The sequence below is a fragment of the Pseudopodoces humilis genome, chromosome 2 (genome assembly GCF_049639895.1).
Source record: "Pseudopodoces humilis isolate 2021_Gansu_Grassland_sample_001 chromosome 2, ASM4963989v1, whole genome shotgun sequence".
In the NCBI taxonomy this organism is placed as follows: domain Eukaryota; kingdom Metazoa; phylum Chordata; class Aves; order Passeriformes; family Paridae; genus Pseudopodoces; species Pseudopodoces humilis.
Window position 1 is genome coordinate 58,793,648 of NC_142201.1, and position 26,641 is coordinate 58,820,288.

Sequence of the window (26,641 nt, forward strand, 5' to 3'; positions counted from 1 at the left end):
GTGGCAAAGCCTCTGCTTTTGAGTGGTGTTTCATGTTCTTTTATTTTTTTTTAACTGCCTCCCTCTTGTGTAAATGCTCTGAACTCTAGTCTTGCATGCAAGTTCTCTGATGTAGACATACAGCTAGTGGAGCTGGGCAGTATGGAGTGAGCAATTCTGAAAGCCTGTTATTTATGAAATAAGAGCTGAAAATAGAAAATGGGCATATGGAAGAAGTTGCTGTCACAGATCCTCCCTCTGGCTGAGAGAATTAGAGCATGGTTTACTTCTATTTGTGACAAAAACATGATTCTGCTGTGGCTTGTCACAAAATTATTTGAAGCTGAGAAAAATGGGGAAAATACCCAGGGCTCAATGATTATTCCTAAAATGAAGTGCATCACTCATAGAAAAGGGCTGGATGCAATACATGATCACTGGCTGTAACACTGATTTTTTTCTTCCCATCTGCACAATCCCCGGTGCACTGGTAGCAGCAGAGGCTCCAATGGACCCCAACATTTTTATTTCCCAACCATAAATATGTGAATTCCTGCCCATTAAAGGAGTGTGAATAACTGGCTAACCAAAGCTCAAGGATTACTGCTTTTGTTCCACGTTGGTATGGTGTCTGACTCAATGGGGTCCTGGTCTATGGCTGGCACTACTGCAACACAAATAATTGAAGAGCTCCTCTCCTGTTCTAACCTCTGTGGCCACATGCCTTCAGCAAGCAAGCAGCCTTGGCTTCTCCCTTTGCCTCCTACTGCCTTTCAGCCAACAGAGCTTGGGAGGGAGAGAAAGTCTTGATTTTTCCAGCCTGTTTTGATAGCTTGCTTCAGTGGGATCGATGGGAGCAACACCCAGCACCCCCTGCCATTCCTGACTTCCCTTGTTCTTGTGGCTATACTGGTCTAAGTTTCCTTGAGATTGGTGCAATACACCCTGGAAAACTCAAAATATTGGTTTACTAACACAAGAACAAGGAGAAACAACAAAATGGAAACGGATGTACATTTTTAAAAACAAACCAAAAAGCCTCCACAAAACCCAGAGGGTATTCAATATTCCTAGGAAAATCTAAATCAAATTATCTTGCAAGAAGCATTTTTATTCCTTTAGATGTGGTCGGTATCTTTTTGGCTAGGTATTTTGGCCACAAGTATTTTTTATTATCCTTGTAGTTATTAATTGCATCTATTTAGAATCTCTATTTCCTGGCCAGATTTAAGGCTCTGGAATCACAAACAGTGTTGGATAGGAAGTACCAGATGACTGAGCCAAACATGCTCTGTATGCATGAGTGTGTGAAATATAACAGAAAAAACAATTTTTTCTAATTTTTAGTCACAGCAAATAGCATTAATGTGAAATATATCTACCGGAAAAATTCACTACCTTTTATTTTACTGATGGAGGAGACAAATTAGGAGAGATGTCTAAATTGGTTTAATACATAGGAGCTCCCTTATAAGTTTTGCTTCACAGGGCTTTAAATTTACTTCCAATGTGGTTTGTGTGTCAGATATTTTTTGTGAAATACAAGCCTCTCAAGCCTTAAATTCCCATTTTTTTCCTTGTATGTAATCACCCACTGTTGAGTGAACATTCCTTCTCTTTTGGACAAAATTGCCTTTTTTTTTCACTAAAGTACCACAGTATCCAGCCATCTTAACTCCTCAATTTATCAACAATTCAGAGCCAAAGCAGGTGGAAACAACTGTTTTTCATTTGTATTTGAAACAGTACAAGTTTCTTGATAGAGTGGTAGTCATGAAAGGTTTTGAAGAAAAACTGGCAGAAAAATAAGGAATTTAGTGTCTCCAGTTCCTGATCCATATATATGGATGCTGATATGGTGGCAGCAACATCAGGTAGAGGTAGAGATCGTGGTTTGCCCTGAGCTTGAGCCCACAATCTAACACAGGAAAGAAATTTCTTACCTTGCATTCATAAGTATGCTTTTCCATTCTTTTTCCCCACACTACCCTTTAACACAGGTATTTACTGCTGCTGGACTCTTTTGGATGACTTCTGCTGAGGGAGTACTTAATGGAAGAAGAACAAACCCTTTCCTCTAGTCAGCCTTGTGCAGAGTCTTGTGTGCAACGTCCATGTGCAGAAGATACGTGCACAGCCTTGTTTTCCTGAAAACAGAACCAGAATGGAGGCAATTTCTTCACCTCTGATTGCCACACAGCACTCCAAATTCCAGGCTCTCTCCCCCTTCTGGCTTACTGCCGTGGGCCCTTTGCTTACATTTTCTTGGCTTTTTGTCCACTTCTCTCTGCTTGTTCTATGGTGGCTCCTTAGTAGTGCAGGGAAGACTACCAGACAACATCCACCTCCTTGCATTGAGATCCAGAAACACTAGTACAGCTTTCAAGCACTATAAAATTGGTTGGTTTCTCCAAAATCTGAAGCAATCTTGCTCTGAAAAGAAGCTTTTTGCCTTTCTCCATTGTCACTCCTGTACTATCAACTGCCCCAAAACTTTACAGTCAGTGCATGCTCTGAGCAGTTGGATTTTGAGGATTTTGTGATGGACATAAAGTTTTACTGTGACTTTTAGTGAATTCAAGATTGAAACTTCTCTCAAACCTGGCTGTAATAGCTATTACAGCCCACTAACTCTTGTAACTCCAATTTTATAATGCAATAAATAAATAAATGATAAATTCTCCAAGAGATTCTGCCTCTAGTTACTGAAAGATAGAGAATAGACACAGACCATATCATGTGCACATTTAGGAGGTTAATTTGACAAGCAGAAAATTTAGAAGGATAATGGGCCAGAGAAAGTGAGTTTAGGTTTTGGCAGAATTCAGCAGCAAGGTGTATGGTTTTCTCACAAGGCCACAGCAGTGAATGGCCGTGAGCAGGTCCATGAGTTTGCATCCACTGTGCATCAGTCAAGGACAAAGAGAAAACCAACAGGAAATGCATCAGTCTGTAAATAACTCCAGGTTCCAGTTCAAGGTCTACAGAAGGTGTTGGGAGAAGAGGAAATAAAGTCTATGAAAGACCTCTGGCAAAAGATTTTTCATTTGACAGTCTTTCAAGATTAGTGAATGGCTGTAAGTCACTCGCTCTTCCCACTGCTGGTGTGGATTGAGCTACAGGTCATAGGCTTTTATTTAGCCCAGCTGGCAGCAAAAGTAGCAAAACACCCTGAATGGTAATTAGGCAGCCTATGTAAAATGCATGGCTCATCTCTGACAAGGTTTAATTAGGCAGCTCTCCTCATTACAAAACAAGTTCAGCAATTAACTCACATAGGCAATTCCACTTGCAGCGTGAAGGATAAAATAGGCTGAAGTGTCAACCTCCCTTCAAATGAGCATCCCAAGGGCAGGGTTGTGATGTGCTGCACAGGGAGACAAGTTATGGTGGTGATGTTTGGTCTATTCCTGCTCTGCAGCCCAAGGAGCTGGGTTTCCCTGTGTGTCAGCCTGGCTGGCACCTGCACTTTTTCATCCTCTGGCAGTTTTCGTTTTTCTCTTTGACAGCTGTCTTAATTTTGGGTTCCTTTGCTTCCTTCAGCTAGAAGTTTGGCAATGATGGGCTGTTGTTTGTCATTCACAGGTTTTGAATTATCTACTTCAACAACTTGGTATTGTTACTTATGTAAAGAATTATTATTTTCACAGACTAATAAATATTAAAAGACTTGTGGAAATTAAATATTCAAAACTCCAGGCTGCTCCCATGAACAGGGATCTGGCACTCTGGCTTTTGTCTAGTATCAATACCAATGAGAAGACAGGTGTAAGGTTCACAACTGATCTGTTTTTAACTCTGGGAATATGGTATTTACTCAACAGAATTGATATTTTGGGTTATTCTTGATCTTTGAAGTGATGAAAAGAAATGGTTCATTAGACAAAAACTTTTCAGCCATTTCAGATATGAATATTACCCCTTCTGCAGTTCCAGTTTCTGTGTATGTGCACATGGTGCTACACCTGTACTGTGTATTTTAACCTATTTCCAGTGAATTTCTCAATCTGTTTGTTTTTTGGGGTTTTTTTTCCTGCTTTATATGAATGCCTCAGAAGCTGTTTATGGATCTGTGGTCATCTCTGGGCCATGCTTTGGAAGCAGCTAGATTATTCAACCTGCAGCATTAATGCCTTTTTAAACCCATTCTGTGAGTCTCTTTGGTGTTTCAACATAATGTGTTGTGTCCCAAATTACTCCATGCTTCGTTTAGAAAACTAGGACTTCGTGAGCCTTGCAGCTTGGCTATATCAAAGTGCCTGTTTTAAAAGCCTTTCCCTGGAGCACATTTACAGGCAGGATTTGTTGATTTAAATAGATCACAAGTTTGTGAGGTTACAAATGCAGTAGGAAACCACTGTAAACATCACGTTACCAGCCAAGGAGGATCTGGAGACACTGTGTCGAATGGTCAAGAAGAAATTCACTTTAAATACAGCTTGGATGGCTGCCTAGAAAATGAGAGGGATTCAGTAGCTGAGGTTTACATTAGGAGTTGTGTTGGATGTTTCTCCCCATAAACATGAGCAGCTGGGCGTGTCAGCCTGCAGCGTTTCAGGCGCTGCACTTAAAAGCGACTCCTTCGCTTTGCCAGATGTGGGCTGCTCCTGTTGGCATCTGTGGCAAAAGTGCAGCCAGTTCAGCTGGAGCCTTTCAAGAATATTTATGGTTGTGTATGGCTCCACAGTCCATGACATAACCAATAAGCATAAAAGTGAATCTTTGTTTCTTCTTGTATAAGCTAATGGTTTATGTGGAAAATTGAAATTCATCAGCTGTCTTGGTTGCATTCAGCAGAATCAAGGCTGCTTAGGAGAAAACATGAGTGTTTACTGAAAGAAATATTAAGAGATTAGTCTGTGGAGCAGTAAACACCACTAAGTAGTTTTAAGCCCAGGTTGTCTTAAGGAAAGATGATTTCCCAAACACATGGCTCTAAAAAAGGGAAGTTTATAGGATCATTTCTTCAGCATGCCTAGAAATCATTCTGAAAATGGTCAATTTGAGTGTAAGATAATAACTTAAAGAGAATGCCAGGGATAAATTCTTATGTCACTACAGAAAAGTAGTTGGTTTTTTCCCCTACCTATTCACACCCTCCTTTTAATAGCTTTGCTGAGCTGAGCCCATTCCACTCAATTCAACAGAAAATCACTCCCTTTCTTGCTGGATTAGTTTTCTGCTGTTCTAACATTGATGAATTAGCTCAACAGCAGATGAGAAAAACCTGCTCAAAAGACATGCAGAAGGTCTAGTCCAGGAGCACAAGAAGAGAGAAGCAGGCAGGTCATTCCCCTTTGGCAGCAAGGCCCCAAGCAACGCAAACCTTCTTGTGCAGCTTCATCCCCCTTTGTGCTCTTTTTTTGTGACATGACATCCCAAAAGGCTGTGAGATTGCTTGACCATCTTTAAGAGAAACAACAGGAAGGGCACAGGAGCACCTTTAGCCTTTGGCTATTTTGCCTGTGTTCCTCAGAAAATGGACAGATTCAAGCCTAACCTCAAGCACCTTTTGCCCCTAAACCAGGTTGTGCTATAGAAAAAGCACCAATGCTTGGTGGGGATGTGTTTGGTACAGGTAGGGTTGGTCATATGTGATGGAACAAAAGAGATTTGACATCAGCTGCAGGGCCAGGTCCTTGTCTTTTTGGGCTGTGAGCTGTGCTTAGTCACGTCCACTTTCTGCCTTGCACCCATTGTCTTTCCTCCTGCTTGTGCTATTGACGTCACCCCCTCGTTTCTCCTTGTCCCCTATTTTTTAACCTCACTTTCCATCTGTGTCACTCTGGTCTGTAAAAAGGATTGTTTGTAGACACTTTTATTAGCAGAAAGAAAAACAGAGGAAGACCACAGCGAGGAGGAAGCCACAGAATAAATAACAATTGAACTTCACCATGAGAACTTCTTTTGATTCACTGCAAAAATAAATAAATGCCTCCATATCAGCCGGTAAGGAGAGGTGGACAAATCTGTTTTATTGTCTAGAACATTGTTTTTCTCATTTTGAATCTTGCGGGAGCAATGACAGCATGTCTGAAAATGTCAAAAAGTTTCAGAGATGTTTTTTCTTACCTTTCCCTGACTCTTCTAAATCTAAATATTTTCATCAGCACACAAACATAATCGTAACTGCTGACGCATTCTCATGGAATAGCACCTGATGTCTGTTTTCAGTATGTCTGGCCATAACTAAATACGAGAGAGACTTCCCCAGTGAGTATTTAACAGAACTGGTATTTTAGCTGCTCAGACAGCTTACATTTAAAACGAGCAAGAGACAGCACAAGAGCAACACTCCGCAGCTATGGCATCTATAAACATCAGGTTTGCTTGTCTTCAGGACAAGTGCTAGGATTCTCCTCCTAAGAAGAGGGAAAGCACTCCATGGAGGACACCCTGGCTGATGAACCTGGGGCCGTGACTCCCTCTGCCTGAGCACTCCCTGCATGTCCCCTGCCACCTGCTCTTCTCCTCGGGTCATCCTCTGGAATTAACTGGCCCAGCTGCCCCCACGGCGGTGCCCGCTGCTCACCAATGTCCGGAGCAGGGCAATCACCACGGACAGACGCCAGCCCAGTGCCGTGGCGATGGGGAAGGAAAGGGATCTCGGGGGTGGCCGAGCAGCCCTGCTGTTGCATGCAAAGCCTCGGGCGCTCGCTGCAAGGGAGCTGCTGCCTCCGCGTCGCGCTGTGTGCCCCGTCCTGCTGGCAGTCACGGGGCTGGGCAAGGCTGACCCAGTCCTGTGTTCCCGTGACGGTCCCTCCTTGCAGCCGGCGCTGCGCTTAGCGCAGCGCGACCCTTCCCAAGGAGCCGCACTCCCTCTGAAGGGCGGCCACGGGCGGCATTCCCGGCTGTCGCTGTCGCTGTTGGCGGGACCGCGGCCGCTGGGACACCCGGCCCGGAGCACCTGCACCGCCCGGGGCCGCCCCCGGCCCGCCCCTCCCGGCCCCGGCGCTATAAGAGGCTCGGCAGCGGGGCCGGGCGCTCCGGCTGGCGGCGGGAGGCGGCAGCGGCGCTGGGGCATCTCCGCCCGCCGCCATGAAGTCTCCTCCAGCCCAGCGCCCGGCGGGGCAAGGTGGGAGAGGCTGGCGGGACCCCTTCTCTTCCCCCCCCTTCTCTTCTCTCCCATCTCTTCCCTCCTCTCTCCTCCCTCCCTTTCCCTCTGCCGGGGTGGGGGCGCGGGGGGCGGGCGGGTCAGGGTCGGGTCGGGCAGGTCCGGTCCGGTTCTGACGCCGCTGCCGCCGCCCCGCAGCTCCGGGGGAGGACGGCGGGGGCCTGGCGGAGGCGCTGGGCGAGTTCGACGCGGTGCTGGCCGAGTTCTCCTGCCCCGCCGGTCGGCGCCGCTTCTTCTACGGCGAGCACCTGGAGCGCATGAAGCGGCGGAGCAGCGCCAGCGTCAGCGACGGCAGCGGCCTCAGCGACTCCGAGAGTGAGTGTCCGTCTGTCCGTCCGTGCCGGCTGTGCGGGGGGCGGCCGGGAAGCGAGGCTCCAGAGCGGGAGTCACATCAGCACCCTCTTCGGGAGAGGCAGGACCCCGTCTGCTTCTATAAAAGCAGCGCCTTCTCCTTTACGTTCTGGGTTTAGAAGTCGCAGGGATGCATAGTCCGGCCCCGCTGGTTTTACTCGCTGAACAGAGGGGAGAGTTGCTGGAGTAGAGCCTAAAAAGCTGTCTGTGGGAGAAGGCGGGGCTGCCAGCCGGCTGCGGGACGCCGGGACGTCCCGGTATCTGCAGTGAAAAATGTCTCTCGGGTTCCTAGGGACTGTCCGCTGTGTCTCCAGAATCACCTGGACAGAGCGAGCGAGCCAAAACGTGCTTCCCACAACAGGTGGAAACTCACCCAGATTTCCCGTTATAAGAATGGTTATCCATCCATCATCCATCTGGATGGACCACAGGGTTACGGCTGTTTCAGAAGTGCTGATTTTAAGCTTCCTTGTGCCCAATTACACTAGATACATATCTATGGTGCGTGTAGAACGTGGAACAGGAAGGGTAGGAAGCTAATTGGAGCAAGAAAATAAAGAATTGAAATGAATTTTTTTTCTAGCTAATTTGGAAAAAAATTCAACCTGTCTTACTGACTTTACTTATCAGTGAGAGAAAACATCTTTCCTCTTCCAGATAGAGGCTGGAAACCGCTGTTCTCTTTGAGAGCAGTAGGTCACTTTCTCAGAAGTAAATCCTGCTAAATGCAGACTATAACCAGTTGGTCTAGATTTTGTGTTTGGTTTGGCTTGCTTTTTTTTTTTTTTGGTTTAGTTCCAGACGATATGGAAGTTTGGTGAAACTTACCTGTTTTGCGGTATTTCTAGTAAGACTGCTCCTCTAGTATCTGTTCTGCCTCTTTATCAGTTCAGGGACTTAAGGTGCATTTCTGTTGATTTAGTGCTTAAACACTAATGCTGTCTCCGTAGTACTTGAGCTGTGAGAGCACAGATTCTCCACATTATCAGAGCCCTTTTTTTCATCATCCAAGGATTACATGGATCATTTAATTCAATTCGTTGACAGATATTGTTTTACCTGCCCTGAACTTGGATACCTTGCCTAGCACTACCTTTGGGTTTTTTCTGTGGAAATACACATGCCAAGAGGCTGTTTTTCTGTTTCATAATGTAGTGAGTGTAGAACTCCTTCAAAGAATCTCTCTACCTCCAAGGAGAATTTCAAACTGTGTGCCCAATTTAGACTGAACATTTTTCTTTTGGATGGCTGAGGTTGTGTAAGGTGAAGTCTGCCTTTACTGAGTCAAACTGGCAGCCCTAGTGCTTCTGTGCAGTCTGTATTGGTGTGATTTGTCAACCTCTCACATACACTTATTGTGTCTCACAATTGAGACACTTGTAATGACAGACCAAAATAGTCTACTGTTGAGAAAATTATAAAAACCCCAACCCTGTATCTAGAACTTAATACTCTTGAATGAAGAAATGCTAAGTAACTACAGATAGGTATCTGCTATGGTTCGAAAAACTTTAATCTTGAAAACCGCCTAAAATTGCTCTGTTAGAATTGGCAAGAAGGATCTTTGGAGGAAGGTTACAGTGCTCTCTGGCATGGCAGAAGGCCTGGTGAGAAAACAGCATGCTCATGTAAACAGGCAGATCAGATCTTCAGGAGGATCTGGAAAATAAAAATCGGTGTGATATATCCACATGGATTTAGGCTGAAGACAGTAGTGGGGTAGTAGGATAGACAGGGTGTGATGGCTCTAAACAAAGTCCTCAAAGATCCTGTATGAGGAATTTGTCAAGTTTTCAAATCCTGTCCCGTGCCTGAGTCCCTCCGTTGGTGGTGCATCATGTGAAAGGTGTCTCTAGAGAAGCCAAAATCACTGCCTTCTGGACACTGGCATATAGGGCACCAGGAGGGTGCACCAGAATCTGTGAGGATATGTTTAAGGGAAAGGAAGCAAAACCAGCTAGCTCTGTTTGTGACTCAGGAAAGGCCTGGCAAAACATTTCTTCCTAAAGAAGTCACTCAGTGCAGTCAACTTTTTATTTTGAAGTTAGACTAGGATTGGAGAGGAATTGTGGATTTATGAAGAGCTCCTTTTATAACACAGGCTCTGGTGTCTGATGTAATCCAGCTACACTCCCTACATCTATTTTAAGAATAAACGCAGGGAGTTGCCTACTTACCCAGGTTCTTCTGGTTCAAACTCAAGTATTTCTTGAGTTTATTTTCCCTTTGATTTCTGCAATTTAATGTTAGCCAGTATAGTGCTGAATTCATGACTTTGTTCTTCCTGTGATAAGGCTTAGGTTAAAATACCACTGCAGAATCAAGGGGTAACCGGGCTGAAAGAGTTAAGTTCTGATAACACGAATCTTTAAAAGCCATATTATCTGCAGGTCGTTTGCATGATCATCTTGTTCATGAAGGTTCTTTACATCTTTGAAAAATCCTGTTATCCAGTGCCAAGACTATTGCAAGTACACTTTATCAGGTGTGTATAGAACAGTTCAGACTATTGTGTTTCAGCGCTATCTGTTGTTTGCTGTTCAATCTAATCCTCCTAACTGATGTGGTGTGGCTGAAGGTTAGGCTTATGTATCTTTTGGCCACTCCTGCAGTGATATCTTTCCATTCAGGGATGGAACTGTAAGGGGAGGAAACATTTTAAACTGTTGCGACTGTTTGTTTCAGTGTCCCCGAATCAGCCTTAAATTCAGAGTCATGAGAATCTACCAACAGATATCAAGTGGTTGTACTTGAGCAATACTGCTTAGTAGGGTAAGGAAAACCTTTACTCTCCTGGGGTTTCTGCCACGAGCATGAGCCCATTTAATTTAACAGAAAAGCTTGCAGAAGATCTCTGTCAATGCAGTTAATTTTGCAAATATTCTGTTATCCTTAAAATCTCCTGAGGGAGCTAGCTCCAAAAATACTGCTTTAAATTCTTATATTACATATTTCTGCCTCTTGAGAAAAGGTAGGGTTTTGAAGACTCTGTGAAAAATGGGTGAAATAGTACTTTGTTCTCCCACATCTTGTCCTGTCATTTGACTAAATGATCTTTGGACGAGGTCTGGCTTGGCTGTGGTAAAGCCTTGTTGGCAGCACAATGGACTCCAGAGCTCGCAGTCACGGAGAGGCTCATGCGTGCAGATGTGTGTGATCATCTCGGCCCACGCGTATTACACGAACCACCACAGCTGACTGGGTCAATGCTGGAAATCATGATGCAATGCTGAGCTACTCAGCATTCCAGAGCTTCTGGACTGTGAGTGAGTTGTGACTGAAACCAGTTATGTTTCAGCTTGATGTATTCAAACGAATTGGAGTCTAGCAGCTTCATTCTTTAGGTTATTAACTGTGCTGGGGCTTCTAAGCTGAGGAATACTTTATAACTCTTTGCTATTCACCATGTATCTTGGCTGTGATAAAGGAGGACTTGTGCTAGAGAGTGCTGTGCTGGCAGAAGCTGCTAGTGTAGATGCAGCTGTATTAATGAATTTACAGACAGCATTGTCTCCTTGTGTCGGAATAAGCTTGCAAAGAAGAGTGCAGGCTTGCCTGTGTAATGCATGCCCAGCCAGTGCACAGTGCCAGTACAGTATACGGCAGTGTCAGGACACTCTTCCAAGTTTAGGCGTAGGATAATGAATGGGAAGCTAGATTTTGAGAGGTTGAGAAGGGAAGTGCTTTATTGTTTCTTGGGCCAAAGTTACAATAACACTGAAAAGCTACATCATAATCTGTTGTGCTGCCAGAAGTGTTGGACACTTGTATTTCTAGGTGTTCTTGAGGCAGGTTCAGCTTCCTGCCTCAGTTAAATGCATTGCAAAATAAGTTCATTAATTCAATTCTTGTGCTCATACAGCCAGCAGTGTTTCTTTGTAGTTATTTTTTTAGTGGTAAGTAAATGGTTTCTGAGTAATGCCTCATGGCTTTTAAACACAAGAAAGAAATCCTGAGTGCATCTAGAACTCTTAGTTTTATGATTTTAAAATTAAGTAGGTGCAGGGGTTGAGCAGGATCTTTTAACACTCAGTGCTTTGTGTAGTGCCAGCACTTGTGTTTATTTGGATGTGGCTGTGGATGTCTCCATGTGCCCATGCTAATGCCTAGGCTGTCCAGAGATCACTGGCATCAGCCACTGTTAGTACTGCAGCACTCACCCCAAAAACCCTGTTTACACTATCAGTCTATGTAACCATAAAGAAGGCAACAGAAATTATTGAAGATGTAAAATATTTTCCAAATACTTAAGTAGTCTGGGACTATCAGGCAAAAAAGAGATGTTTTGGGTGGGGACAATACAGTCTTCTGGAGAATCCTTAGTGACATTAGGAAAGTGACTGCTACCTCACCAGTATGAGGAAATCAAGTTAAATTAGCATGTTTCAAAGAAATGAGGTGTTATTTCTTTCATGAGCAGTTAAAGATGCTGCCTTAAGGTATTATTGATATTACAAGTTCACATACTCAAAAGTAACTTGATAAAATCCCAGCAGGAGGGATGGGGCCATTGGGGACTGCTTGGGCTGGTGCCACTGCTGTCTCAGGAAAGAGACTGGTGTGTGCATTGAGAGCACTTGGTTGAGCTCATCCTGCAGCTACCAGTGTGTGGCTGCACCACTCTAAAGCTCCTCTAAAGGCATCTACAGTGAGTTGTTGTGAGAGACAGGATGTGAAGTAGATGAGCCTTTGGTCTCTGCAGCAAATGCCAGCCTTGTAACATAAAAAGGAGGTAGATTGTGTCTGTGAACTTCCAATGGCTTGCCTCAAACAAGAGGACAATAAAATGCTTATAACAAAAAAAAGTGAAGTGAGACTCTTCTGGAGAAAGTCCCTTTTATTAAATGATCTGAGAAATAAATTTTTATTACCTTACTGGTATGTTCAAGGGGAAGAAAAAATTGAAGTTTCAGGCACATAGCCTTCTCCACAGGTATTTCAGTGAGCTGAGAAATGCACTTTTTCATAGGATTTCCCATTCTTGTCACTCCAGCACACCCATTGCCCTTACTCATTAGAAATGAAGAGTAGTTGAGGGTAGGCTGGAGTTGGAAACTGCCTCGTAGCTTGCAAGCATGGGGGGGAGTGGGAAGGTCAGCTTTGCATGTAATGAGAAGACGTGCTTGTACATCTGGATTTCAGGCTTCCTAGAGCACTTCCCTATAGCTATGTGATTTGAAATCCTTTAAATGATGCTTAGATGTGTCAGTAGAGAAAAGGTGGCATTTTTTGGTCAGTATTGGAACAGATGTTTGTTAGCTAGGCAAAATCCCCACAAAAATAAACAATGCAGCCAAGAGTAACTGTGGGGATGGTGATGGTAAAAATGAACACTGTCCTTGGGGGCTGAAACATACACATTGTGAAACAGGCTTTTTGTATCATAAATATTTCTCACTTCTACTGGTGACATTACAGTTTCCAGATTTTTTTGTTCTGCTTTTCTAGCAAGTAGGCTATGTTCTGTTAGGAATTAGTTGTGCAGTCTGCTCATTAAGGACTGAGTTCCTGTTTTATAATGAATTCATGGTTTGTGGACACTTGAGTGGGCTTGTGAAGCTTCTCTCTGAAAGCTTTAGGGATGTGCTTTAAACTTTTCCCCTAAAACTTTCCCCACTGAAAACTGCAGTAAAAATTTTACCAGCTCCAGTGCTCTTCAAAATTGTATCTTGAGCCATGGTACCAGAAAGAGCATGATATTAAAGAAGCTACACAGCTGAACTTTTCCGTCGTCTGTTTTAAAATGAAAAGTTTGAGGTTTTCCTCCTTCACTCCAGTACTGTCGAGAGCCTTTCAATTACTCATTTCATGGGGGCATTTCTATATTTACATGGTGTTGCCATGGTTTATTTTGTGGTTTAACCATATACTGGAACAGTAAAGTTGTACTAACTACAGATTACTTTGCCAAAATAAAAGATACCCATATTTATTCTTACCCCCTAATTTTGCAGTGTAGCTTGACTGATGCAAATCAACTCCCTGATAAAACTCTCAGATTTTAGGCTTTTTTTTTTTTTTAAGAGGCTATTTGAATTTTGTTATTTTTTAAACAGCTGAAGTGGCATAGTTTATGTATATAAACACAGGGACTAGAATCAATGTCCAAAGTGAAAAATAAGTAATGAATTACAAACTTGCAGTGGGATAGAAGGAGCTGGATGAGGAAGGACAGCAGCAATGAGATCCCTGGCATCAGCCCCTGGTTATTGGGTTGCAGAGGATGTTGTATTTTTCTGGCAGTGGAACTCTTCCAAGGGCCATTATTGGAGGTGAATGAGCAAATCTTGGCTTTGGCAGCTGGTAGAGAGCAAAGATTGAAGTGTCCTTTTCCCAGAGCTTTCTGCCCTACAGCCACACTTTGCCAAAGAGGATATTTTTCTGTGGTGGATGTCATAAGTATTTTTTAACAGTACATTGTTTTCAGCAGTTATGGTGACCTTGCTGGTGGAGTCAATGCATTCCTCCTTACATCACTAGAATTTCTGATGCTTGGTGGCATGAATAAGCCACAGTCAGTAGCTAAAGTATATTTTTGCTTTGAGAAAGATAAATGTTGATATTTTCCTGAAACTATTACAACCCATCAGAAGATAACACTGTTATGTGAAAACACTTCACCTTTTGAAACTGGAAAGAAAACATTCAGAGATTCAAAGCAACAGTTTTGTCATATTTTATCTTTGCCCAGTTGTAAATATTTCCCAGCATAAGGTTTGTGGAAGCCAGTATGAAATAACATTTTCTCATGTTAACCCAGCCTTGCCACATTTGGTGTCTGGGTGTTAGGAGTAGAGATTTGACATTAAAAATATACTCAGATTTATAACCATAGTTCTCTGTGTTTTTTATTAGTTCAATGAGCTCTAAAACCTTTAAAATATGAACTAATTTGGAAATTCTTGTTCCCTTCTTTTCAAATAAATAGTCTGAAAAGTGTTTCATCTTTGGTCTCTTCTGTCAGTGTTTCAGTGAATTACAGCCTTGGCTACAGCTCTGTTTGAGTGACCTATTACAAGTTACTTGGCTTTTTTGGTGATGGTGGGAGTTTTGTCCTGAACAGCTAGAATTTTCCATTCTGTGTTTTAGTCACTGGGGTTTGCATCTTGGCTGAAAAAAATGTGGCCTTAGTAGGTAATTGTTCTGTAAACTGATTTCAGAGGAAATTTGCCATACCTTTAATGGAGAGAAAGGATCAGTTAATGTACAGGGTACATGTGTAGTACAGCACTGGTGCCACACATCATTTCAGAACACTAAGAGGTTTCTTTCACCCTTAGGTTATTTTTAAATTTTTTTTCTGTTTTTAGGAGCTAGTTTTAAAACAGCTTATCTTTTTTTCTCCATTTTTCTGCCTAAAATTGTCTCATTTCTGCATCGTATTCACCAAGTCTTTCATGTATTCGAAGTTTCAAGTACCTTGGTTTTGATCTGCTGAAGTTTAGAGAGAACAGCACTTCTTGAGAGTGAAGATGATAAAGAAATTGCAATCAGAGGGTAGTTTGAAGAAACATACCCACCTCTATAAACAAGAAATACCAAGTGGGGGCTGACCAGGTGGCAACAGGTCCCAGGTGTCAGTCATGCCATCAGTCACGTTTGGGTGGTGCTGAGGGTCACACGTGTTTGCCAGAACAGGATCTGAGATGATGGCAGAGGAAACTGAAAAATCCAGCACAGTGGTGGGCCAGAATGCATGGGAAAGAGGAAAGTATTCCAGGCTGAAGCTTCTCCCCCAAGGCTTTTCAGTGTGTATTGCAACAGAGGTGAGCTTGGAAGCTGGCACAGAACAAACAAGCACAGAACAGCTTTTATGGCTGAGGAGAGATCTGAGAGGCTTTGTAGGTGCAGTGGTCTGGTCTGACTTGTCTCTGTGTCTGTATGCTCCTGTGGAAGGTGCTTTTGTGCAGGCTAGAGGAGGTGGGGTGTGGGCACACACTCTTCTTCCCAAAGGCAGCTGAATGTGAGGCAAGGGAGTGAGACCTCCTGCAAGAGGATGGTCTCAGTGTCTGCTGTCTGGAGACATCCAGATGTTCAGTGGAGGTGTAGATGTGCAGATCTTGGCAGGGCAAGTCCTGCCCCCTCTTGCCAATTCATCAAGCCACCCTTAGTTTAGCTAAAGCAGTCCTCTCCTGGCACAGCAAATGGGACAGGCATCCAAGGGATGTAACAATTCTCTCTGGAGTGGACTTGGTGCTGCAGTGCAGCCACCTCCCAGACTGTGGCTCCAGGGACAAGTGCTGTGTGTGCTGCAGGGAGCAGAACTGCTGGCCCCAATGGCTAGCAGTGGTAGTCACCACGCCGTATATGAAGGCGTACCTTGATGTCCTAGGCAATGTGCCAAGCACATGGAGACCATGGACATGTTTGTATCACAGTGGTGTCTTTTTGTAGAGCTGCAGTTTTCAGGCCACTGGCTTGAAGCTTCAGGACCAGCGGTTTTAGTGTCTCTAGCAGGACGACATTGCCTCCTTCCAGTGGAGGCAGGATTAATACCTTGGGTGCCCTGCACGTAAAAATGCTTTTTGATGCTTTTTGACATTAAGGCCTCCTCTAAAATACAAGAACATCAAAATGGTACTGGGGCCTTTTCTATTCCTTTCCAGGACATATAAGGCTTTCTTTGAAAGATCACCTAAAATAAGATTGTAGGGTATTTTGTGTACCAGTGTACCGCTTCATGAACTCCAGACAGTCACAGAATAAAATAATTAAAAATGCCATACCTAAAGCAGCAGAGTAATGTGATAGTGGGTGAGAGTGATGTGAGTAATGGAGAAAGGGGTGCACTTGCTTTGGGGATAAAGGACATCACTGAATATAGTCTTTATCCTGGGGGGCTGTCTTTGTCCCGGAGTGCTCTATTCAGGGTTTTTTGGTAACTTTCGAAAAATTGAGGTAACAGAATTTCCCAGAATATTGTGAATTAGGCAGGTCCTACCAGGTCTAATTTTGCTGATGTGGGATAATCATAATTTCTGTTTAATTTTTCAAATGGTGCTGACTTCAGGGCAAGCTAACACTTTCCTTACTGGAGATGAGGATTGAGACTAGGGCTGCTTTCTTTTTAATAGTAAGAGTGGGAGCAGAAACCTTCAAACAATAAAGGGTTTATTTATTCACTTTTCTGGTTTTGGAGACTTTGAGTTCTACAGACTTTGAAGTCCGTTTAGGAAAGGCTGCATTTTGGGTTTAAATTATATTGCAAGCTAGCAGAAGGTGTCAAATTTACTTTATAATGCTGCTCTTTTACAGGTGCAGATTCCCTCTACAGAAATAGTTTCAGTCTCAGTGATGAAAAGCTCAACTCTTCAACTGCATCTACTCCAAGCTTGCCATCCCCTTCAGTAACTCCTTGTAAAGGTATCTTAATTTTAACTGTTGGCATTTCTTCCTAATCCTCAATTATATGGGCTTCTTGCTGGGAACCAGGATTCACATGTTTGCATGGACTTTTTTTTCTTTTGGTGTTTTGTTTTATTTTTCTTGGTGGTTTTTTTTGGTTGTTGTTGTTTTTGGTTTTTTGGTTTTATTTTAATGACAACAAAACTAAGGATTACTGTTGTGCACACTACAGCTCCAATTATTGCTGTCTTGATTGTAAATGGCAATAGCATTCTGTATCTGCACTTGTCAGGTGGCCTGGACATTCTCTTGGTTTTGAAACACTGAGCTAAAAAATTAGTTTTCTGGCTGCTAAGGATTAATTATTAACTTGTGTTACTTCTTTACTGAAGCAACTAAGTGGCTTAAGTGTCCCATTTTTCTATAAAAATGCTTAGCCTGAATGCAGGGGCAGAGGGACTCCTCTGACGCCATATACTGCCATTTAACACCATTGCTCAGATCCGTACAGACCTCACACAGTGCTTACACAAGCCATGTAGCAGCAATTCCTTCCTCCTTTGAAGCTATGCTGTTTCAGAGAGGCTTCTGTCTTGCAGCTGATCTGACTTCCTAGGACAGTGTTTCATTCATGTTAACTTGCATTAGCTCTGGAGCAGACATATCAATAAGTGAACACTCATACATGTGTAGCACATGGTGCTTTTGTTACAACTACTCTCCTCAGCTGTGTGTTCAATAGCCTTTCATGCTTTCATACCTTTTCCACAGTGACCAGTCACAAAAAAAAACAAATTAAGTGCTTTCTTTTCAATTAGTGGTATATTAGGGAGTAATAATTAGTAACAGTTTCTCTGAAGTAGCAAAAAAAGAGCTCAGTTAAACTGACAGGATATATTTGGCAAAGAATTACACTAAAGGACAAGATGTTCTTCTTGATGAGAAGACAGAAGGAGTTGGAACTGACTTGGAAAAGACTTCAGAAATGAGATAAAGAAGCAACTTGCTGTAAAACTACATTGAATGGAACCAGTGGTGTTGCCAGGAGTGGGAAATTTGGTGGATGTTTGGTTCCAAATTTATAGCGTATGGAACAAGATCAAAGCATCTGGAAGCACAGCAAACCCGTGATACTGACATGATTTTAAAGGGCTGAGATTTGAGTAGGACTGGGAGCTCATTGGGATTGACTAGGGGCATGCATACAGCATCTGAAGAGATGAAACAGGAAAGGTGGCCACAGTAGCAAAGACATGGATCAGTTGATATGTATCTTTTATTCTTCACTGCACCCCCTTCTTTTTAAGGAGACTACAGAAAGTATTCCTTTGTGTTGCTTCTGTCAAATAGAAAACTATCAAAGCTAGAATTTCAGTTCACTCTCCCATGTTCTCTAAGTGCTTTTGGACATTGCAGCAACTCTACTGAGCTTTGCTGATGATAATCCACAGCATGTTTGGTACCCCCGAAAATTATTTGGAGGTTCGTACGTTCCTAGAGTTTCTTCTAGCCAGAGTAAATGCCATGCCTAAGTATTGACCCTTATTTTGCAGCAAAGCTTGGAGACACAAAAGAACTGGAGGATTTCATTGCTGATCTTGACAGGACTCTAGAAAGTGAGTAGATTTTTTTTATTAGTTGCTTGCATCTCACTTGGTGCTTGTTACAAAGAGTGTTGAAAACCAATCTATAGGGAAAGAGGGAAGGGAAAAATAGAAATAGTTTCTATAATGTGGTTTCCTTTTAGTTTGCTGGTCCTGTGGATCATTATCTGGATAAGAAGGTAAAACAGACTAAATTCAGACTGCCTGAATGTTCAAGTTTAGCCTGTGTGGCAAAGGTTGAACTCAATGAACCCCTGGTCCCACCTCTGAGTCAGCTGCAATTCACCCCTGTCAAGGATCCCTCCTTGACAGTGGATCAATAGATAAACATCAGTTTCTTAAATACTCAAAACTCAGTTTGAAAAGTGGTGATCTATTTCTTCATTGTAAAACTAAGTAACCGGAGAAGTATCCTTAGGTGAGGAAAAACCGTTTTGTTCTAGACTTTGCTTTATGAAAGAATTAAGGAGCAGATATCTGTATCTGTTGACTTAATGTCAAAATCCTGTTTGTGATTGTCTTTACCAGGAATGGAATATGGATCGCTTTTTCTGCCACAATCTAGAAATTGTATCTTTCAGCTACAGTATTGAATTTCTTATTATGATTTTTAAAGAAAAACAAACAAAAATCTGGCCACCTATTGCCAAACATGTACTCTGCCTATTCCTTTTGCTTCATCCTCTTCTGTTGTGGACATAATACCATTTCTTTTGTGTTTCAGGTTGAAGTTTTTTTGTGTTGAACTAGGCTATAGAGCCCAAACAAGCAAGTTGTAGGACTAGACCTAAAAAGCAACATAAGCAAAGCCCTCTCAAACTGTGAACTGAGAGTTTTGTGTATTCATTAGGTATTTTCCCTTCCCTGTATTTCTTGAAGATGTGGACTTAATTCAAGACAGCTGCCCTTATGAGCTCCCTGCTTCCCTGCTGTCTTACTTGCATCTTAATCCTGGTTTCACTTCTCATACTTAAGATACATTTTCTAGTTTCCTGTATTCTGTTGTGGATGTAAGCTTGAGCTAACTCCATCTTTACCACTGAAACTGAATTTATTGCTCTTCTGAAAAAATTCCAGGTTTTAGAAGGTTTGTGTGGGACAATGAAAGGCCAGACAGGTAAATATTTCCACTGCTGTATCTTGCACATCCATGTTGCAGCTCTAAAGGGGCTGCCTATTATATGTAGGTTTCATTTTTCCCTTGCAAAAGTACATCAAAGGTGAAGGCAGGAACTACCACCTGCTCTAGTGGTTTTGTGCTTTTATTTTTGGTGTGACTTTTTTATTATTTTTTATATTTTTATTTTTTTTTTCTTAATCCTAACTAGACAAATATCCAGTGATCTCAGCAGAGTTTCATTTGTACAGTACCACTGTACAGTGAGGAAGAAGTCCAACTTCCATCTGGTATTTATCATCACATTTTTGAGGAGTTGTATGTATATGCTTGAGGTTACACAGAACTTTGTACAGATACCTTTTCAAGCCTAATGCACTTGTTAGAACAGTGCTTGCCTTGTTGTTTTTGCACATCAGCATTTCAGCTCTCATGTTAATTTAAAAAAAAACACGTAATTTGGCTTATCAGGCAGTCTAGCGAGCTGGGCACAGGCAGGTGTCTGATATGTCAGCAACATGCAATCTTATTTAATAGAGAACTTAATGATCTTTCTTGTTCTGTATTTTCAGGTATGTGAAATGAATTTTCAGCATTGTGCTTGCATGTGAATGTCCTCTGAAGGATAAGTGACATCAATCAGTGAGAACTGCTGCCCTTGTCTGATAACTTTGCTCCCCAAGATATCCTCTGAACATAACCTTTGTGAACTCCTACAAGTATTTAACTGGCAACATTGGTGGTTTTTATTTTATTTTATTTTTTCACTTTGCAGCAGATGGAATAAGATAACTTAAATGTTAGAGCTGTATTTTGCTTTAAAAGATAGCTGAATTTTAATTTTAATTTAAAGTTGCTTTTATGCAAATATATTTGTAATTTTATATAGTTGAAAACTTTAATGCTTTTTTCCATTATAATATATTTTTGTATGCAAATAAATCCTGAGCTGGAATCCAGATGTCTGGAAGCTTTCTATGAACGTTCAAACTCTGAAATGTAAGTGCAAATTAAACTCTTATTGAAAACAACATGTTTCAAAATATCTTGATTATGGTATATTTCCTGTTAGGCAAAATTTGTTATGCTCGTTTAATGTGGTTGCTTAAATAAGAGAGCTTTGTACTCTGTAAAATTAATACAATCAGGAAAGTAATAAATTTGGTCAAACTGTTACTTCAGGTTTGTGTTAATACAAATGAAATAAGACTTACTGGACATTTGAACAATAACACCTATTTTAAACCCTATGTTAAAGCTGGTTTCAAACTCTGAGACCATTTGACATGAAGCACTCACTATTTGAAGGTCAGACATTTTGGCTCATCAGTTTAAAGGTATGGAGGTCCTGTACCACTGAGAAATTACTTGTGTATGGATGGTTCTAACACCAGCCCTTGGGTCTGGAACAGTCAACAACTCTGAAAAGACTTCAGATCAGTGTGCTGCTGAAAGAGGGAAGGTGGACCTGTACTTTTACGAGGAACCTGATTCTTTCCATATGCATTAGGCTCTGGGAATGCCATTATGTGAGCTCTCCTCCTGCTGCTGCAGGCATTACACCTGGCTCTGCTGTCTGTGCTCTCCAGTCTGTTCAGTGAGCTGGGGCTGGGCTGGTTTGAACTCCTGCCTAATTTTGACCAAAGCTGTCTCGTGAGCAGTTGCTTGAACAGCACAAGCTTATTGTGCTCCCTTGATGTGTTATCTTTGAGAGTGTCTAGAGTGTGTGTGTACCTGTGGCACAGCTACCTGCTTAGGGGACCTTAAAGGACACTTAGACTTGCCTTCTGCATCTTGGGGAAAACCTACTGTGTATCCCTAATAGGAACACCATAAGGATGTTGCAGATCTATCTCCCTGGATTTTACATTTCCTAAAAATTGACCCTTAGACTAGAAAGGGAGTAAAATTAATTAGGAGGGTAAAGTTTCATGCTTGCAGTAGGTTAACTTTCAGATCTGTGAAGGAAATAGTTATGATTCAGGTTTGAGACTGATGTCCTTCTCCTTGCTCTGAGACCTTCTCAGAGGCTCCTGTGTCACAGGAAGTGTAAAATTCACTGCTACTATGGTGTAAGCATACAGGAGCAATTACTGCTTTTTGTTTCCTCTGTGGAACTTGATGAGGATGTCTGCCCCTCCTGCTCAGTTCCAGATGTGAAGGGATTCCTTTGACTGGTGTAGGACTTCTATTAAACGTGGAGACACTGTGCCTTTCAGCAGGAGCTGAGGAAAGGGGAACGAGGACAGCAGGGACAAATTTGTGCTTCTCTTTTCAGAAACATTCTTAGGATAAGGCATGTTTTTAAACCTGCAGGAATAGCAGCAGCAGCAGCTTTGGCTGTGTTTCTATATTTTAATGCTAGTTGATAGTGTGAACAAGGGGGTGGCGACTTCAAGGGATCTTGAGGCGGTGGGAGATGATGGACCCCTGTTTGCTCCTCTGTTCCTCAGGTTGGATTGTTTGAGGCATGAGTTTTCCACTTCTGCATGTTCAGATGTTGCCTGATCCTGTTGAATACTCTGTGCCTATAATCAGTATTTAAAGTCAGATGTCTCCCTTTATAGGTTGAAATCAGCACAAATGTGCAGTACTTTGGAATGGCAATACTTTGTCCTTACAGACACCCAATTTTGAAGGTTTTTCCCGTATAAGAAAAGGTTTTAGCGAGGTCTGTTCCTCATTTTGTCTAATGTTAGTGGTGATGGAGTTGGGGATTAAGTCACCATCTGTTTGGGTTTCTTAATCTTGTTTATGCATGAACAGGTGGAGACTTCTTGCTTATACAGCAGATCTGGAGATCATCAGCTGCGAATCTGGGAGTATCTTCTGTGGAGCTGTTTATCTGAATTCCTGCCAGTTTAAGTTCAATTTCCAATGTGTCAGAAGAAAGGCACTAACATAGATGTCATTTCACTGGAGGATGCTTATGACTTAAGTTCATCATCCGATTACATATGGCACTGAAAAATGCATTGCTGCTAAAAGTTCTGTCATGCTTTATCCCCAAGGAACATTGCTGGAGACTGCACTGTCCTTATGGGCCTGGCTGACTTTTCAATCCTTGTTTTGACCTCCCTCTTGTGCTGCAATGCTGAATTTGAATTCAGAAGAGTCTCAGCACTGCTGTGCCAACACCAGGCACCCTGAAATGGAAATGAGCAGCTTAGACTAAGCAGATGTGTTGCCAGAGCTTAACCTGTGGAGGGTGAGGTGAAACAATTACTTGCGTGTGTGCTCTTTACCTACTGCAAATTCAAGGTTAACTGGATTAGTTTAACCCTCCACCATCAAGGCTTGAGCTAATGTATCTTATCTTGGGTTTGCTGTTGACTCTGTGTGCCCTTGGTGCAAGCTGATACCAGGTAACACCTTATGCTTGGTAACCTGAATAAGGGAGAGAGACCAGAAAAAGGAGGGATTTATATTTATGTTTTTCCTGGGTTGCCTGTGCATCTGTAGCCCCTGCACTGGCATCCAGGTGAGTTTTTAGAAGGGAGGAAAACAGTTGCATTGGCAGCGATGGAAGGGAAGGGCTCAACCCCTGCTGGCTCCCATGGCCCTTGTGCTGGTGCCTTCTCCCCTTCTTTGTTACTGTTATGGGCTTTTTTTGTGCATGCTGGGTGTGGAACTGATTCCCAGTAGCATTGCCTAATCTGAAGGGTCAAAGAGGGCAGGAGAATCCATGTTCAGAGCTTCACAGATTAAATTAAGCCTTGGTTTCAGTACTGGATGCTTGCAAAGAAAACTGACACAGGATGTTTCTGCCTGCTGGGAAGCATCAGGAATTCACAGTGGGAATTCACAGTGGGAAAGGTCCACCCTGCATGGGTCTCCTCTGGAGCTCATCTCAGATGGCTCAGGTGTACCCAGCTGACCATATGAGTGGTATTTGCACCACTGGTGCCATAATGGGAGATTTAATTCATCTGAAGATGCTAGACATGACATCTGCTGGAGAAGATGTTGAAGAGAAACTTCCAAAGTTGCAATGTTTGGAAGCAAAGCCAATATGACTGCAGCAGTTCTTGAACTAAATCCAGCTCTGCACACTGACAGCACAAAATCCATATTCTCAATGGGGAAATCTCCTGTTTTCCATGTTACTTGCTACATTACTGATTTTTTCCAGCCTGTCCAATAGCTCTAACTCTCTAGATGACTTTACAATAATGTAAGATGATTTTAGCTGCTACATCTCAGCAGTTTAGATTCTAAACTCTAAATCAGACCTGTAAACCAGATCTTTTCAGGGTTCTTTACTTTCTTAGAGGTTGAAAGAGCTAACAGTCAAATGCTGTAGATTGACCTGTGGGATTAAAATAGGCCAGCTTTTACAAAGCCACCCCAGGGCTTTGGTTGCTTTTGCTCTTTCACACCTGTGTTTGGAAAGCTAAAATACTTACTGATTTAGCTTTTAAAAGCTACAGACTGGAGGCCTGTGCCTCCATTCTCCCAAAGCATCAGAGCTCACCATCTTCTCTGGGAGGCATGAGGATGCTTAAATAGTCTTCAGACTGGAGGTGAATGTTGCCTTCTCCATAGCTGATGGCTGTAACACCAATTGCTTTGGTTCTGTTGATAGCATATTTCAGAACATTAGTTTTAATTAAAACTGCTGCCCTTGTCTTAAAGAAAAAACAAAGCAATTAAAGTATTATGGTATATATGTAGTCTTCACATTAAAAAAAAATCTTGCTACTCTATTGAATCAGGTCAGGACCAATTTAGCCTGAATTAAGCACTTACATAAACCACTGAGGTTAGGATGTTGCCCTTGGCTCATTTGCCAGCCATTACAGAAAGGAGAGGGGACTGAATTATCCCCTAATGATGGTCCTTTGCTACAACAAGTATTGTAAATTACTACAGCTAAGCAGGTTTCTCACTTGGGCTTCTTAAGCCACTAACTAAAGAAAAGTGTAGTTGTCCAAATAAACCTGCCTACAAGTGGCCCTAAAGTGTTACAGCTGGTGGGGCTGGAAGAGCAGAGGCAGAAACATCCATCTGGGCAGGGCTCCTGTGTTTGGGGCTCTGCACTGTGCAAGCTTCAGCCCTGGCCCTTGGGGCTCTGTGCTGCTGGGCCAGGCAGGAGGTGCTGGGCACCAAGCCCTTGTGGGATGCCACAGGATGAACCCATGGGAGCTCTGTGCTCTGAAGCAGAGTTGCCAGAACAAGCTGCAGGAGAAGGGCACTCCTCATCCTCACCACTGCCAGCGCACTGCCTGCCCATTCCCACTGTGTTAGGCAGGGTGGGAAGCTCCAGTCGCATCCTTGGGCAGGAGCAAGGGAACCAGTGGGAGTCTCAGGATGGTGCTTGGGTAGCACAGTGCTGACCCCAGGGCCGTGCCCTTTAGCTTTCTGTACCCCCAGAACACACTCTATCTTTTGCTGCCTCCCACCAGTGCTCCCCATCTGCAGCCCAGCTCCAATCTGCCCCATGCTCAGTCAGGCCAGCCCTGCTGCTGTAGAGAGATATCTGGAGCTTTGGGGTTGTTTTGTTTTTTAAAAAAATGAATTCTAGGACTGTGCCAGTGACTATCTCAGCTGCAGACAATTTCTAGGTCAATTATCTGTAATGTGTGGCTCAGTGGCTGAGGATGGAATGGATGCTGCTGAAGTCCATGGTGAAATCTGCAGGTGGGCTGGGATTTAACTCTGTGTCAGTGTGCAGCTGGGCTGATGGCTCCCTCAGAGCTCCAGAAAGTCTATAAATTTGGGATGTGTCAGCTTTCTCGTGCAACACAGGCAGGAGTTTCTGAACACTATTTAGAACACCTCAGGAGACATTTAGCCTGGTATCTCAGTTAAAATTGAGTGAATGGTTGTGCTGTCCCCTGGTTTTATTCCATCTCTGTGAGAAGCAGAGTGATTCACAAAGGTGTATGGGGCTTGATGCTCTTTCCCCCATTGGGTTTGGCAACAGAGTGGTGCTAAAGAGTTTGTACCCACAAATATTTTGTGCTTTCAAGCTGTGACTTCAGTGGACTCTCATGCAACATTAAACTCTGATGCTGGCAATCTGTCTCCATAGACTGGTTCTCAAGGCTGTGTATAGTTTAGCAGTTTTATGCTCTTGGAAAACTGATTTATGAACAGTAGCTTTATGTTTGTTTATGTGTAGAGTTTATGATGTGAAGCAAAATACATGTTTTTCTCAGAGGCCATACAGAACAGCTCAGCTCTTAGTCTCCAAATAGCACCCCAGATAATTTATTTTGTTGACAGCTGGTACAATGTGCTGCTAATACAACAGTAGTTACTACACATTAGCAGCCATACATCAGCTGCCTCAAAGCACTTTGGCATGCTCCAATAAATAAATGCCACTATAAAGCTCAGGGCAGATCTCTCCAGCATGCAGCAGCCCCCAGTATGGAGGGAGAGGTGAAAGTTTGGTGCTTGGCCAGAGGAGGCTGGCTGTTTCCACCAGGGATCCAAAGACTGCATTAATGCTGAGTTTAGGATTAGGGCTTCCTGCTCACAGCACTTCATCTTTAAATAATCTTGTAGGAAATGTCATAGCAAGTGTGTCTGACATTCGTGAGCCCTTGCTGAATGAAATTAAGAGAACCAGCTTGGTGGGTTTTTCCTGAACTTGCAGCCAGGTAACTCCAGCCCAGGTGATTGCAGAGAAAAGTTACAGAGTTTCGAGAAACTTGTCCAAAAATCCATTAGTAACCTTGTTCAGTGTTTTCAGTAATGCTTTCATCAGGGACCATGTGTTTCCACCAACCACGAAGGTATAAAGAAATACATGATCCCTGATGAAATGCATTACTGAAATGCACCTCCACCATCTGTAAAGGTACCTCCTAACACAAAACACCTCACATGAATAGTTCTCTTCCCTCTACATTTCTTTGTATCTAACAAACCCCTTCTTACAGAATGGTCTTCCCAAACAGGACCACAAGATGGGCATTACAGGCTGTCTGACAGCTGGTCCATCCACAGAAAAAGGAAAGATGAGAGACACAATTAGAGGTTGCAGATTTCTTTTCCTCCATCTTTTTTTTGTGGCTCAAAATTCACATGGTCTTCTCTGGGAAAGAACTGTGAGAGATATGAGCCTCTTGCTACCTCAGAGGCAGATAGCAAGCAGAGCCAGAGCTGAGCTAAATGAGACCC

The 26,641-nt window shown here is 42.8% G+C and overlaps 1 protein-coding gene across 1 annotated transcript; it reads left to right on the top strand.

Moving 5' to 3' along the window:
- The first annotated feature begins 6,978 nt into the window (after window positions 1-6,978).
- On the top strand, window positions 6,979-20,541 carry RGCC (regulator of cell cycle). The gene is made up of 5 exons (XM_005516398.3): window positions 6,979-7,054; window positions 7,232-7,408; window positions 16,700-16,807; window positions 18,343-18,405; window positions 20,083-20,541. Exons 1-5 carry the CDS (start codon window positions 7,018-7,020, stop codon window positions 20,088-20,090), a joined length of 393 nt encoding a protein of 130 aa, XP_005516455.1. The 5' UTR covers window positions 6,979-7,017; the 3' UTR covers window positions 20,091-20,541.
- Window positions 20,542-26,641: the final 6,100 nt, after the last annotated feature.

Coding starts and splice junctions, on each gene's coding strand:
- RGCC (XM_005516398.3), top strand. CDS start 7,018: ATGAAGTCTCCTCCAGCCCAGCGCCCGGCGGGGCAAG. Junction 7,055..7,231: donor CCAGCGCCCGGCGGGGCAAG/GTGGGAGAGGCT, acceptor GCCGCCCCGCAG/CTCCGGGGGAGGACGGCGGG. Junction 7,409..16,699: donor CGGCCTCAGCGACTCCGAGA/GTGAGTGTCCGT, acceptor GCTCTTTTACAG/GTGCAGATTCCCTCTACAGA.